Source organism: Onychostoma macrolepis, chromosome 05 (genome assembly GCF_012432095.1).
Source record: "Onychostoma macrolepis isolate SWU-2019 chromosome 05, ASM1243209v1, whole genome shotgun sequence".
NCBI classification, from domain to species: Eukaryota; Metazoa; Chordata; class Actinopteri; order Cypriniformes; family Cyprinidae; genus Onychostoma; species Onychostoma macrolepis.
This window is the reverse complement of record NC_081159.1, coordinates 29744754-29758112: the sequence shown is the minus strand read 5'-3', so window position 1 is coordinate 29758112 and position 13359 is coordinate 29744754. Positions and strand designations below refer to the sequence as shown.

The following is a 13359-nucleotide window of genomic DNA, read 5'->3' as shown; positions in this document are numbered from 1 at the left end:
TCCATAATCCTGATCGTCTAACTTAGTAAAATGTCAGTCACAATAGATCAAGAGGAGGATTTCTGTATTCTGTATGCATTATAGCAATTTTTCTTAAATGATGTATACATTTTTGCATTTTGTAATTCAATGATTTTAGTCAATTTGCTTTATGCAAAGATAATTCCTATGTATAGATTATGTTTGAATTATTTCTATAACATTTACAAAAGCGTGGAACATCGTAGTTCTCAAAATATGTTTGCATTACATCAAATAAATATGACAGAAGTGGAGAAACAAAGATGTTTAGCACATGCACACATTGTAGATGCTTACGTACACCTGAGATGTTGCTTTATTTGAGTCAAAGAAGATGGTGACAGTGACTGATGACATTCTTTAATGTTTAATGTCGTTGTGTTGAAAAAGATTCTGTGGATAAACACCTTGAGGGAAATAATTTGAAATGGAGGTTTGTCAAAATAATAAAAAGTTCAGTCAAATGTTCAATCATTTTCTTAAATGAATAAGTATGTGCTCGTTATGCTCTCTTTCCCATGCAAGGATTAGCATGAGCTTCCAGAGGAGTCTTAAAACAAATACAGCCAAACATACGAAATATGAATTGTGTCATCTGCTATCTGAGCAAGATGACTAAATTCAGTTATCCTTTCACAATTGTTTATGAAACAGATTTTCCGAATTCTATATGCATTATAAACATTTTCTTGTCTTGCTATACACGCTTTCTTAGAGATTTGGTCTCTTGAGTGTATGAAAGGTTATGGATTAAATTTATCAATACAAGAGTGTGGAAATTTTAACATGCTCAAACTTAAATGAATGTGCAGCTTTCAGTGCAATAGTTTGATTTGTTTCAATTGTAATAGTTTTAAGGGTAAAACAGCAAGACTTAATTTTCGTGTTGATGTTTCGTGTGTTCGCACATCATGGACAGACACAAAGTTGCACTAAAAGAAATTTCTCAAAAAGAAAAGACTGTTACTTAATTTCTTAATTTTCATTTATTCCTGTTATGATGACAGCTCACAAAGAGGTGTCTTCACCTAAAAACATACACAGTGCAACAAACAAATTGTGAACGGCCATCTGAAATCTTGATAATATGATAATATTGATAAAATCTAGTAATGTAAAACAAAGAAAAGAAAAAAAATGTAATTTACAAAACACTGTGATTCTTAGATGAGACTCGTCCCTGACAAAATCTGTTGGCATGCAAAATACTCATAAATGTTTTACCACAGCTATTTACACGCATAGTATGAGAACTGTAGCCTACTTTGTATCGATTGTCATAGTAAATTCATTACCAGTTTATTAGGGTCAAAAGGAAATGATGATAATAGTTGAAACATCCTTATATTTTATATATCTTTCATTTTGAAAATCACAGATGCTAGTGCTTTAATCTTTTAGTAAACCATTTAGTGTTTAGTAAACCAAGTTTTGTGTTCTAGGTGAGAAATTTACACCAATAAAGTTTTCATGAACGTTAGAAAACAACATGTATTCCCTGTGGCTGTTAAACATAATTTGAAATAATAAATAATTTGAAAACATAAGTCTGTCAAATGAGAAAGGTTCAGTCATACATTTAAAAAAAAATAAAAAATAGAAAAAAAAAAAAAACTTTTCTGAAGTAAAAAAATTGTGTTTTTCACAAACACATCCAAAGAGTTTTCTACTCGTGTGAGAAAAGCACTTGGGTGCATTATCATCAGGCTATTTTAAAGAAATTAAAGAATAAAACTAAAGTTTAATTTAAAGACAATAGACAGCATGACTTGTTTTAGTAGCACACAATGTGTTTAAAACTTTTTAAACATGTTTAAAACCGTAGGTGTAATTGTTTTACTGAGAAGTTTTAAGTGAAATGTATATGTTATTTTACAGTACACATACTATCTACGGGCTACATTAAAATGAAATCATTTCTTAAATAACAACAAAAAAAGTAAACAACATATACGATTTTGCTCGTACTTAAAATTTAGTATACTCAGATTTTGTGTGTGTGGTTCAGGTATACCCTACGTTATGGGGACAAAGATGGCAATATCCAAAATCCATGTCCTTTTTGTCCCCATGAGGAAACAAAGCTTATAAATCATACAGAACAAAGTTTTTTGAAAATCTTAAAACACACAAAGTTTTCTGTAAGGGTTAGGTTTATGTGTAAGGTTGGTGTACAGTTTGCACATTATAAAACCATTACGTGTGTGTATGTGTGTGTTCATTGTCTAAAACAGGGCTTATTTAAAATGTTCATTTGTTTGTCTTGTCATATCATGCTATGTACTTTTCATTTAAACAATGTTGTTTAGCACAATGGTCAACCATTGTTGTTTTATTGGGCTTTATAAATAAAATGAACTGAACTGAACTAAAGCATGATTCTGTGCACATCTATATGAGCGAATGCTGTAAAGTCATTAACACAAGCACAAAGAGGATACTGTCGTCCGCTGTCAGTTAGACCCCACAATCACCTTCACTGTCAGAAGTAAATGGATAGTTGGTGGTTTGAATAATTTTAACTTAAGACTGCTTCTCATAAGTTTATCTATTCAACCTACAGATTAGGTTGTTCTGATCCTACAGAGGTGTTAGCATACACACGATGAGATGATAAAGAAAAACTTGCCCAGACATAGCACCTTTTCCAGACGCATATAGAAATTTTCATCAATTGGTGAATTCTTTAATTCTATCTTTCAGTTTTCACACAATCAAAACAGTGATGTCTTAGCTATCAACATTTAGCCTATAGATCAAGCAGAACTGAACCATTTAGGGTTTGACATTAGACACGTGTTTGGATGCCTTCTATCCCCCCAAAAACAAAGAACTACCCTCAGACACGACACCTTTCTTGATCCATACCTGGAAAAGCAGATGTCCTGACAATCTTCCTTATTCAGAGGCGGATGTAGACAAGCCCGTAGGAACAAATTGGTGTCTAGACAATAACATATGCCATACAAATCAAACAAACATTGGTCCTCTTAAGGAGCCACCACATCACCCATCACTCAGCCACTTTTTCCACAACCAGGAAGACCCACCTGACTAGGCATTAACATATAACATACAGATCAAACAAACATAAGGTGGCAATACACATTCTTAGCTCAGCCATTTTTTCCAGAACCAAGAAGAGGCCCAACACCTCCAGACTGACCGTTAGCTACAGGATACAACTACTAGCACGTGAAAAATGGAGAGAGAAAAAAAAAGAAAACAATAATAGGCGCAAATAGAAACGCAAATGGAACCGCGAGTGACAAGCTAACAGGCTAAGCTGCACTCGCGGTTTTAAAAGCGAACAATCAAATTAGTTAGATTAGTTTGAAAGATAACATCAGAAATATGGTGGGAATTAAGTTATATATTATCACTTTAGACAAAAGAGAGTGAAAGTAAGGTAGAGATTCGATAAAAAGCGAAGGTACATGGAGCTACAATCACAAACCTCTCAGCAGCACAACAGATTTGTGTGATTCAAGAAGCAAGATCTGATGAGTTATTTGAAAACTCTTGCTACTTCATGCTTCAGTACAAAACAATGATAAACCTTGACAAAAAAAAAATAAATAAATAAATGTTATAATAGTGATTTCATAATGTCTAAATATAAATCCAAAAGCAAAACATGAAAAGAGCTATATTACGAGTGTAAATGGTAAATCAGACAATGAAGGATCCTCTTCTGTCATCTAGTGGTCATAGTGGAAATATGACATTCATTTTAATAATTAAATAAACTTTTTTTTCCCGATGCAAATATGTTAGAAAGGATGCATCGTGATACAAATGCCAACTTGTATCCAATGCACACTTTTTTTTTAAAAATCGATACATCGCATCCTTAACTTTTATGGCGATGCGCTGATGCGAATCGGTGAATCTTACCATCCCTGCTAGCAAGCTTTCTTTCAGCTGGAGTCTCACACTCGTTCACGATGACGTCGATCCCTTGACCCTACAGTTAACAGGAGATGGGAAATGAATCACTGATTACAGAATATTTCCAAATATCCTTAATCCCTTGGTAAACTAATCTTAAACTCGTTCACACATCAAAGGGTGCAGAGAAACTTGTGTGGGAGCACACTCCAGTTTACCCCTTGAACGCGGGATTGAAAGCGCTATAGACAGTTGATCGTGTGAATACCATACTATATGTATATGATGGGAAAACAACAACAACAACAGATATTTGCAATATGGATGCTGCTGTCGCTGTTTGAATGCCCCACTGACTCCACTGGAGTCCACAACTGCCGGGAATTCCCGTCTTTACTAGCCTTGTCCGGTACGACAGCATGAGAAATAAAGAAAAACTTTATTTCAATATATTTAACATTTTCTAACTAAATACTTAGGCTATACGGGAAAGTTCAGAAGATTTAGCAAAAACAACATTAAAAACTGCCTTTAATGTGGAAAAGTGCTTAGCGTCACGTCAGGGTCTAAGCAGATGTACGCACTTTTTCTTGTTGGAGTAGCCTACTGCAGGTTTTTGAAAATGTAAACTGTTCTAAATTAAAGAATTTGGATGATGACTGGTGATCTTTTATATGGTAATGACATTAATTAGGAGTCATTTACAAGGCAGAGAGCTGAAATCATGCATTTGCGAGCTAGTTCAAGAGCATTTGCGATTCATAGATTTCACATCTGAAAGAGACACGTACGTGCGTTTTCTGTACGTTCATTCTATGAATCACATGTATGCATATTTAAGAGATGATCGTAAGATCAAATTTAGGATGGTTTCCGCACAACATTTTATAAATGAGGCCCAAGATCTTGGTTATTAATAGGCCTAATAATAATAATAATAATAATGTGTTATACACTGTAAGCAGAAATATGGTTTGGGTTTGTCACAACATCTGTGAACAAGAGAAAACATTTTGTGAACAAGGAAAAAAATATTTTAGGAACCTCCCAAAAAAACCACCAACCCCCTCAGCAACTTTTTGTAACTATTCCTTCTCATTTCTCAGGTTATATCCAAGCATGCCGTGCCTTAATGATCACATCCATTGTCCTGGGCACATTCGGACTACTGGCAACTCTAGTGGGTATGCAGTGCTCCAAAATAGGAGGGGAGAATTACGTAATGAAGGGTCGGATCGCTGGGGCTGGAGGTGTCTTCTTCATACTGCAAGGTAAGAACATCACCAAATGACATCATTACTGTCTTAGTAGGCCTACCTGTTATATAGGGAAGGTTGGGGTTAGTTGTCATACTTTTTCTCATGGCATGGTACACTACACAGAGCACACAGAACCATTGATGAAAACAGGGCAACGAAAAACAGCAAACCATAGTTGTGGTCATCAAAAATTTTTATTTAAGGAATTACATAAAATTTCTCTATGAAACGTAACGTTTCATAGTTAAGTTCCCAGTTAGATATATATATATAATTTAGTTGCTCAGCCAGGCAAGAAAAATTCTCTATCACTTGCTCCTTGAAAAAATCCACTTGACCCAGACAAGCATTAATGTCGAGCTCTGTTACCGCAGTGCTTAATAAACATTTACCTGTTCTAATCCTCTGTGTGAGTTTCCTTCCGTAACACTGGCATTAGATCGTGACGGTGCGTGCATGCATATGAGAGTGACCGTGTACCTGCCACTGCTGAAATTCAATATATATATATATATACACATATATACACTGTATATTTAGAAGATTAGAGTTCACAATAGAAGTCCTAATTGCCGTTACTTGGGTAATGTCAGAGTTTTCTTTTTTTTTCTTTTTTTTTACAAAAAGAGCTGGTTAATGCTTTACAACTGGATTAAATTTGTTTTCGCTGGGTATTCATTAGATTTTCAACTAACAGTGAAAAAAGCATTTTTATATAGCATTTGTTAGGTAAATGATAATCTATTTAAAAATACTAGTTTATTGTTGATTTTTAAAAATATTATTCATTGTTAAAGCTGCAGTCCATAACTTTTTTGGTTAAAAATTATCCAAAATTAAACTATCTCCTTACCTTAGCCCGAATCACAACGGTAAGCTTATAATAATGTTTTCTAATTTGAGTGGTACTGGTAGGTTTTCGCAGGAAATTCGATTATGCCGCCGCGATTATCCCTCTCTTTTACTTCAAAATACATGTGAATAAATATGTAATTCCTAATAAAGTCAAAGAATCTCATTTTAAAATAATTCGTAGATATTATGCATGTAATGATTTTATTAGTAAGTTCAAAGAAGGGTTCTCGCCCTATGCTGTTTTTGTAAAGAGGAGTCGGAAAACATTTTTCATTTATTTTTCAGTTTTAATTATACTAACCTATTTTGGTCCCAAATTTCTGTTTCTTTTTTAATTGTTTTACAAGTTTGTCACTATAAATTACAGGTGCATCTCAATAAATTAAAATGTCGTGGAAAAGTTCATTTATTTCAGTAATTCAACTCAAATTGTGAAACTCGTGTATTAAATAAATTCAATGCACACAGACTGAAGTAGTTTAAGTCTTTGGTTCTTTTAATTGTGATGATTTTGGCTCACATTTAACAAAAACCCACCAATTCACTATCTCAACAAATTAGAATACTTCATAAGACCAATAAAAAAACATTTTTAGTGAATTGTTGGCCTGTTGGCCTTCTGGAAAGTATGTTCATTTACTGTATATGTACGCAATACTTGGTAGGGGCTCCTTTTGCTTTAATTACTGCCTCAATTCGGCGTGGCATGGAGGTCATCAATTTGTGGCACTGCTGAGGTGGTATGGAAGCCCAGGTTTCTTTGACAGTGGCCTTCAGCTCATCTGCATTTTTTGGTCTCTTGTTTCTCATTTTCCTCTTGACAATACCCCATAGATTCTCTATGGGGTTCAGGTCTGGTGAGTTTGCTGGCCACTCAAGCACACCAACACCATGGTCATTTAATCAACCTTTCGTGCTTTTGGCAGTGTGGGCAGGTGCCAAATCCTGCTGGAAAATGAAATCAGCATCTTTAAAAAGCTGGTCAGCAGAAGGAAGCATGAAGTGCTCCAAAATGTTTTGGTAAATGGGTGCAGTGACTTTGGTTTTCAAAAAACACAATGGACCAACACCAGCAGATGACATTGCACTCCAAATCATCACAGACTGTGGAAACTTAACACTGGACTTCAAGCTTCTCCACCCTTCCTCCAGACTCTAGGACCTTGGTTTCCAAATGAAATACAAAACTTGCTCTCATCTGAAAAGAGGACTTTGGACCACTGGGCAACAGTCCAGTTCTTCTTCTCCTTAGCCCAGGTAAGATGCCTCTGACGCTGTCTGTGGTTCAGGAGTGGCTTAACAAGAGGAATACGACAACTGTAGCCAAATTCCTTGACACGTCTGTGTGTGGTGGCTCTTGATGCCTTGACCCCAGCCTCAGTCCATTCCTTGTGAAGTTCACCCAAATTCTTGAATCAATTTTGCTTGACAATCCTCATAAGGCTGCGGTTCTCTCGGTTGGTTGTGCATCTTTTTCTTCCACACTTTTTCCTTCCACTCAACTTTCTGTTAACATGCTTGGATACAGCATTCTGTGAACAGCCAGTTTCTTTGGCAATGAATGTTTGTGCCTTACCCTTCTTGTGAAGGGTGTCAATGATTGTCTTCTGGACAACTGTCAGATCAGCAGTCTTCCCCATGATTGTGTAGCCTAGTGAACCAAACTGAGAGACCATTTTGAAGACTCAGGAAACTTTTGCAGATGTTTTGAGTTGATTAGCTGATTGGCATGTCACCATATTCTAATTTGTTGAGATTGTGAATTGGTGGGGTTTTGTTAAATGTGAGCCAAAATCATCACAATTAAAAGAACCAAAGACTTAAACTACTTCAGTCTGTGTGCATTGAATTTATTTAATACACAAGTTTCACAATTTGAGTTGAATTACTGAAATAAACTTTTCCACGACATTCTAATTTATTGAGATGCACCTGTATATAATGGTCTTGTTTTTGGATTGTGATACTGGTCTATTGGAAATGGACAACATAATTAAAATTCTTATTTGGGAAATTACCTTACTTAACTTTATTGTCCTTAAAAGACAAATCTTTATGTAGACAGCAGTATACATATCATATACACAAAGCAAAATGTATGTTAACTGTACCAAATGGTAGACTATTTTCCATTGATTTAAAGATTTTTTATGATTCTCTAACCTACAGAACAATCGTAAAGCTGTTAAGACATCAACATCAACTACTGAATGATGTATTAGATATATAGTTGATTTTTTATGAAAAATGTGGAATTTTTGGGTTGTACAAAGAGTATGCCGCCGCATAAACATAGATCGTTTCATCGTGCGCAGCCGCCTGGACCAAAGCTTCCGGTCTGTGTTTGTTTATTGGTCTGGCTAGTGGCGCCGACTACAAACGCAGTTCAAGTTAAAGTGATGAGTAGACTGAAGTTGGGCTCATGTTGTTGTGCTGTGAGATGTGTTTCCCATGCATTTATTTATTTGTGGAGCCCTGCACAATATCAAAACCACCACAAATAGATTTCAAAAGGCTTTGACATTGTTGAATAAACATGAGCAATGCACGTTTCGTGCCACGTTATCGAAACGTGGCACGGGTGTTTTTATATCACTGTATCTCTGAAGGAAACTGACTGTCTTCAAATGTGGACAGTCAGTTGAAAATGTTCAATGTCATTTTCATTTCATCTTGCATGTAATACCTGATAAAGCAGCGTTTTGTGAGCTCAATGCAGCTTTGTGTACATCCGTTACCAGGGAAACCTCTATCTTTGCCACTCCAAAAGCACCTCTTGCTGGCAGAGAATGAATTTGCATTTGCAATAAACCTGTCTGAATTATGCAGCAAAAATATTTTGCTTGTTATAAGAAATAATCCACTCTAGAGGGACTTTGCTGTTGTTATTGATTCTTTGCGAAAGTCTACCGGAAGTCACCCAGCAAACAATGACCTGGCGGTCCACCAGCGATTTTTGGGCGGCACAAATTCAGCGGCTTAATACGGTCGGACCACCATCGGCACACCATCGGTGAGCCGACCAATCTAAAAATGTTGTCGGTCAGCCAGCGTTTTTTGGGTGGCATGCCACTAGCGGTTTGCCGCGGCTGGGCCTCCGCTCACCAGTGGCAAGTGGAGGGTCTGTGTTTCTACTGAGCTCTTACATGACATCTTTGTTTTATAAATTATATATATATATATATATATATATATATATATATATATATATATATTTTACATTTATGTTTTACATTACATTTTTACAGTTAAAAGGAAACTGAAGCACTGAATAAAAATAGTGAGAGTTAATTATTAACAAAAGTTTAGTATAAAAACTGCAAGCACATTTTTAAATGAAATAAATAGTTTGAATGATCGTAAAAACAACAATACAAAATCTAATAAAAAATAATTTAAAAAAAATCTATAAAAATTTTATAAAAATAAAAGTGCTCCTTTGTCCCACTATCATGTGTAGGTTGCAGTTTACACCTATGTATGAATGGGTCATATAACTACAAAACGATTAAAATTAAAAATTAAATACAAAATTTTGTTGTTGTTTATGTTCTGTATATTGATGTTTATTTAAATGGTGCGTGACTGTGACGTGTTTTGATGGACGCGCGCTCTGAGTCTCATTCAAACGCTGCAGCGAGGGAGTTACTATGGAAACGGGGCGGCAACTCTCCAACTGACAGCTGCAACACTGCGTCTCTTGCTGCTGTTTTCACCGTTTTCAGGTGAGTTTAGTCCCTAAAATCATACAAATATTACATACAACTGTTCCTGACACTTTTCTTTCTTGTAATTGATACGCTTCTGTTGAATATTTACTTCATAAAGACTGTTTAGTGTCTTCGAAAAAGTCCGTTAGCATCTCAACTGTTTTCAGACGATGTATGCTAACTCTGTATATTGAGCTCTGATTTATCAAAGTTTTGACTTTTCATCACATATTTATGTGTAGTTAGGAGATTTTAATAGCTTTGTAAAGAAGAGAAGAGAACAGAAGAGAAGCTCCAAGATATCTAAATTTCTGAAGGAAGCTGCTGACAGAGATGTGGGAAACAGGTAAGCTGCATGAGAAAGCTCATTAAATCACTTCATATATGCAATTACAATTCTTTATTGAAGTTATTTTAAGAAGGTTTTGACATCCAAACATGAGTGAGTGATGTTAAAATGTATTTTATTTCTGTGATCAAAAATGAATTTTCAGCATCATTACTCTTCAGTTTTACATGATGATTATTCAGAAATCATTCTAATATGCTGGTTTGCTGCTCAGAAAATATTCCTGATTTGTATTTTGTTTTGTGTGTATTATTCAGGATTCCTTAATGAACAAAGTTTAAAATGAACAGTTTTTATTTGAAACAAAAATATTTACTCTCACTTCTCATCAATTTAATGCATCCTTGCTGAATAAAAATGAATTTATTAAAAAACCTCACTGACTGTAAACTTTAGAACAGTATTGTACAATACCATTTAAAGGTCTGGAGTCTATTTAACAATGAATCCTGGAAAAAAAAAAGTTTACAATAAAATGTTTATCAGCACATCTTTTTTTAATATTGTTAATAATCAGAAATGTTTCTTGAGCAGCAAATCAGATTTATTTTTGAAGGATCATGTGACACTGAAGACTGGAGTAATGATGTTAAATTCAGCTTTGATCACAGCAATACATTACAATTTTAACATATTAAAAAAATAAAACAGTTCTCTTGAATTGTAATATCATTTCACAATGTTATTGTTTTAACTGTTTTTTGAGTTGTGAGTATAAGAGACTTCTTTCAAAGATGTAAAAATCCTACTGACCCCAGACTTTTTAACAGTTGTGTAAATTAGTTATGATGTTCCTCCCACTTCAATAATACTGCGGCATATGTACACTGTAAAAAATCCAATTAACAAAATGCTGAAAGGGCAAACATATTTGGTTACACTTTATTTTGATAGTCCACTTTAGACATTCTACTAACTATAAGTAACTTTGTAACTACGTGTCAACTAATTCTCATTAATTATCAATTACATGTCTACTAACTCAGTAGGGTAGGTTTAGGGTTAGTAGAATAAGTTGACATATACTTGTAAAGTTTCTGATAGTCAGTATGTTGTATGTTGTGGACCCATCAAAATAAAGTGTTAGAAGTTATTAAGCAGAGAGTCTACTAATACTCTAATGACTGCTAGTTGACGTGTAGTTGCAACGTTTCTTACTGTTAGTAGAATGTCTAAAGTGGACTATCAAAATAAAGTGTTACCAAATATTTAAGTTGAACTCTTTTTATTGCTTGTGCTTAGTTGAGAAGACATATTAAGTCTTCACAAATATATTTTAAATGAGTTATTTTCAAATCCAGTCAACATTCAGAATGCTAAATGTTGACTAAACTAATAAAAACAAATCCAGCCAACACTGAGATCATTCTGCACGTGCACGAGCCTGAGTGACTTCGCGGGAGAAACAGCGCCGCCATCTTGTCAAGTTCACGAGTCAGGTGAGTTGCACTAAATAAATGTTATTTTTTAGACTAAATTTTACGAGAAAATCATGCAACATATCTAATTTTTTTGAGTGGACCTTTAGAAAGTGTTTTATGAGTTGTTAAAAAGTGGATATAAGACAGTGTATGTCAAGTTCAGGCATCAAGTAAGTCAAGTGGCACTGAATAAATATTTGTACTTAACGTGATACTGCATTTCTAAAATGTATATTATAAAGGTGTAAATGTTTTATTTAAAATGTATATATTTATACACAAGCGTACAACATAAATAAAAACATTGAATAAGCGTTGTATGATACGTTATGTCTGAGGGAAGTTTAAGTTAAGGGAACGTGCTCTCACCTTGTTTAATCCATAAAACACAATGTCAAAAGCTGTGTTACTATAATGAATTCTTGTCACGTGAATGGCGCTTCGTAAGAGAACTGAATCGTTTCACGAGGTCGTTTAAAGTGTCTCAGTCAGTTCCCTAGGTAGTGAATCACTAGATAGTGTACACGAGTTCCTGCACAGGGAAAGACCGTGGCTCAGTAAACACTGGGACAACTGATCAATCAATTTGTAAAACGTCACCATTGGTATTTATCAACAACAGGCAGGACCGTTAAATTTTGATATTATTTTAGGCTATTTAAAGTAACTTAGCCCTATAATATGAAATGTACATGTTCTATTACAAATCCAGTCAGCATCAATGCTCCCTGTTGTGCAATGGATGGATTTATGTAAAAAAAAAAATTGTTTCAACTTCTGTTTCGTCACAAATTGACTTAATTAACTGATATTGATACATTGTAAGTGATTTAAAAGGCATCATTTAATTTTTTTAACTTAAAGTGTACTTTTCTTTCTCCATCAGGGTGTGGTCAAAGGTTTCATTGCTGCTTTGTCATCACTGCAAGATTTCAGATGCAACCCAGTCAGTTCTTTCAAGGCACCAAACACCAGACCGCTCCACTGCAACTACATACTGTGTGTACCTTCAAGACTAGGAGTTTATTGTTTTCATTCCAGGTAATGTGTAAATGTTTAGAGTGTTTACTACAATTAAAATGTGCTTTATTGTGCTCAGTGGCATCTATGTTAATATTAGTCTGTTTCATTCTTATTCCGAGGTCACCATAGCCAACCAGATCCAGTCCGTATCCAGATCAGATGTTGGATCAGCACCTAGAGACGACCTCTACAGCCTTGAATGTCAGCGGAGACCATGTCAGCTAGATGAGCTCCAGAGACAGATCCCCAGTGAAGACCTCGTTGGCAATCGAGACAAGACCACGAGAACCAGACAAGTCCTCTGCTCAATCTGACCTGTGCAGGAATTAAACCATGCCATGCTGGTTTCGTCTGGCCAGAGGAGAACTGCCCCTCGACTGAGCCTGGTTTCTCCCAAGGTTTTCTACTCAGTTTCTGTCACCAATAGAGTTTTGAGTCCTTGCCGCTGTCGCCTTTGGCTTGCTTATTTGGGGACGCTTGGCTGATTGCATAGACACTATTGGAAGAGAGCTGAACTGAATGATGATTTCATTGAATCATCAATGAACTGACTTTAACTGGAAAAATGATTTGTTAATGTCCTCTTGCATTATTAACAAACTATTTTCCTGTTTGACTGTAAAGCTGCTTTGACACGATCAGTATTGTATAAAGTGCATTATAAATAAAGGTGACTTGACTTGATTTTATATACTGTAAGATCTGGTTCATTTTTTTTTTTTTTTTTTTGTGACTTCTGCCTCATTTTAAAGATGAGAACAGTAGTAATATTTGTAAATGTTTGTTTGCTAACATTTTGTTTAGCTTGTTTAGGTTTTTCTTAGTTCTTT

General features: G+C 35.1%; 1 protein-coding gene across 1 annotated transcript in view; it reads left to right on the top strand.

Annotated features, from left to right (window-relative positions):
* The window catches only part of cldn15b (claudin 15b), an 89297-nt gene that overhangs the window by 27285 nt on the left and 48653 nt on the right, over positions 1-13359 (top strand). Inside the window, exons 2-3 of the mRNA XM_058775098.1 lie at positions 4262-4321; positions 5019-5183. Coding sequence (XP_058631081.1) covers positions 4262-4321; positions 5019-5183 — 225 coding nt within the window. The remainder of the gene's footprint in view (positions 1-4261; positions 4322-5018; positions 5184-13359) is intronic.